The sequence below is a fragment of the Emiliania huxleyi genome (assembly GCF_000372725.1).
Source record: "Emiliania huxleyi CCMP1516 unplaced genomic scaffold EMIHUscaffold_76, whole genome shotgun sequence".
Lineage (NCBI taxonomy): Eukaryota > Haptophyta > Isochrysidales > Noelaerhabdaceae > Emiliania > Emiliania huxleyi.
In genome coordinates this window covers 18,152-20,050 of record NW_005196310.1, presented here as the reverse complement: position 1 = coordinate 20,050, position 1,899 = coordinate 18,152, and the positions used below count along the sequence as shown (strand labels likewise).

Genomic DNA, 1,899 nt, shown 5'->3' with positions numbered 1-1,899 from the left:
CAAGCGCGTGGCTCTCGCCCCGCCCTTCCCTCTCTCGTTTGTGATTTGCGTCTCTTGACTGGCGCGGTCGCTGCGAGCAGGCGCGTCTTCGCCTTCAACTGGATGCAGCAGCGGATGCTCCCCGAGGCCTACCGCCCGCCCGACGGCTCCGCAAAGTCGGGCGCGGCCTAGGTCCCGGGCGCGGCGGACGGCGCGGCGAAGGGGCGCAGGGAGTTCGCGGCGGAGGGGCGCAGGGAGTGCGCGGCTCCCGCCTCGGCCCCAGCCATTCCTCAACGCAACCGGGACCCCGCTAGCCTGACGCAAGGCTAGCGGGCCCATCAATCCAGTAAAGAGCACGTCAACCTCACACACGCGCCGTACACGAGATCGAGAGAGGGTTATGCAGTGTCCCGCGAGAGATCACACAGCGGACCGCCTCTCCGCACTCCGGCGCAGGCGCAGGCGATGAGACTCTCCTTAGTTTTGATCAGTGCCCCTCAGTCGTGCTTCATCTGTTTTGTACAACGAGCAAGAATAGCAACAGCAATGAGTTCCAACATGCAAATGCAGCTCTTAAACGTGACAAACATATGTGATCGGAGGGGAATAAAAAATTATTGGGCGCGGCACACGTTTGTGTAATCCGCTACGTAGATCTGCAATGATCGCGCTCTCAGAGCCGTACCCGGGCGGCGGTGCACTGCTGGTACGTGAAGCAGCACTCGTCCTGGCACTCGTCGAAGCAGTCCGAGCGATCCTTGCTCGCATCCTTCTGGCAGCGCGGCACGCAGTCGTTGAGACACGACAGGTACTTTGGGTCCTTCTTGGTACCGTCGAGCTTGTCCTTGGACGTGGGCCGCAGCGGATCGCTCTTGCCCGAGAGCCAGAGCATGGGCGCGCCGTCGCTGCCCGCGATCGCCGCGGGCGTCGCTGCGCCGGCGAGGGCGGCGGCCGCAAATGCAGGTAACGCCGCTCGCCGCGACAGCCGCGGGCCGCTCGGCCTACAGGCGTGCACGCACGCTGTGCAGAGGGAAGATGGGAGGCGACCTGGGTGAACGGCGTCGACACCTCGTCGGCGGCGACAGGGCGGCGAGAGTGATGCTCGCGACAGCCAACATAGAAATCGGAAAAGAGAAAACGCGCTGAATCCAACAAAGAAAAAGAAATAATAGGGCGCCGCTGAGACCTCCCTCGATGGCCTCCCACCGCATCGGCGCCCGCCTGTCTGGCCTCTCGCCAGAGCAGCTCGTCGCCTTCATCGACGAGCAGGCGCCTCTCTGGAGCGCCGCCGCAGTGCGCGTGGCGGAGGAGCACGCCGCTCGGCTCGTGGAGCAGCCCGAGTGGGTGCTCTCCGAGGTCCTCCTCTCGCCGGACCTCGCCCCGCACATCCTCGCCCAGCTGCCGACCACGGAGCACGCCGTCAAGGGGACGTGCCGCGCGTGGCGCCGCGGCTGGAAGGAGACGCTGAAGAAGCGCGGGAGGCCGCGCCTGCTCGTGATCGGCAGCTACGGCAGCAACGAATTTGTCAACTCGCTGGAGCGGTACGACCCGTCCACAAACGCGTGGGAGGAGGAGGCAGTGGCGCCGATGCCGACGGCACGACTGTATGTCGGCGCGGCGAAGCTCGATGGCAAGCTCTATGCGGCGGGCGGCAGGAATGGGGCTGACGCCGCAACTTCCAACCTGGTGGAGCGGTACGACTTTGCTACGAATGTGTGGGAGGCGGTGGCGCCGATGGCGACAGCACGGTATCTTCACGCCACGGCGGTGCTCGAGGGCAAACTGTACGCCGTGGGAGGCGACAGCGACGACGACGGCTGGCTCAGCTCAGTCGAGCGGTACGATCCGGCGGTGGGTGCGTGGGAGGCGGTGGCGCCGATGGCGGCGGCGCGGAGCGACCATGGCGTGGCGGTGCTGGAC

The 1,899-nt window shown here is 65.9% G+C and overlaps 1 protein-coding gene across 1 annotated transcript; it reads right to left on the bottom strand.

The window, feature by feature from the left end:
* Positions 1–652: 652 nt before the first annotated feature.
* Positions 653–1,097, bottom strand: EMIHUDRAFT_217875 (hypothetical protein; the record flags this gene model as incomplete). Its single annotated transcript, XM_005760268.1, has 2 exons — positions 653–980; positions 1,048–1,097. 2 exons carry the CDS (start codon positions 1,095–1,097, stop codon positions 653–655), a joined length of 378 nt encoding a protein of 125 aa, XP_005760325.1.
* Positions 1,098–1,899: the final 802 nt, after the last annotated feature.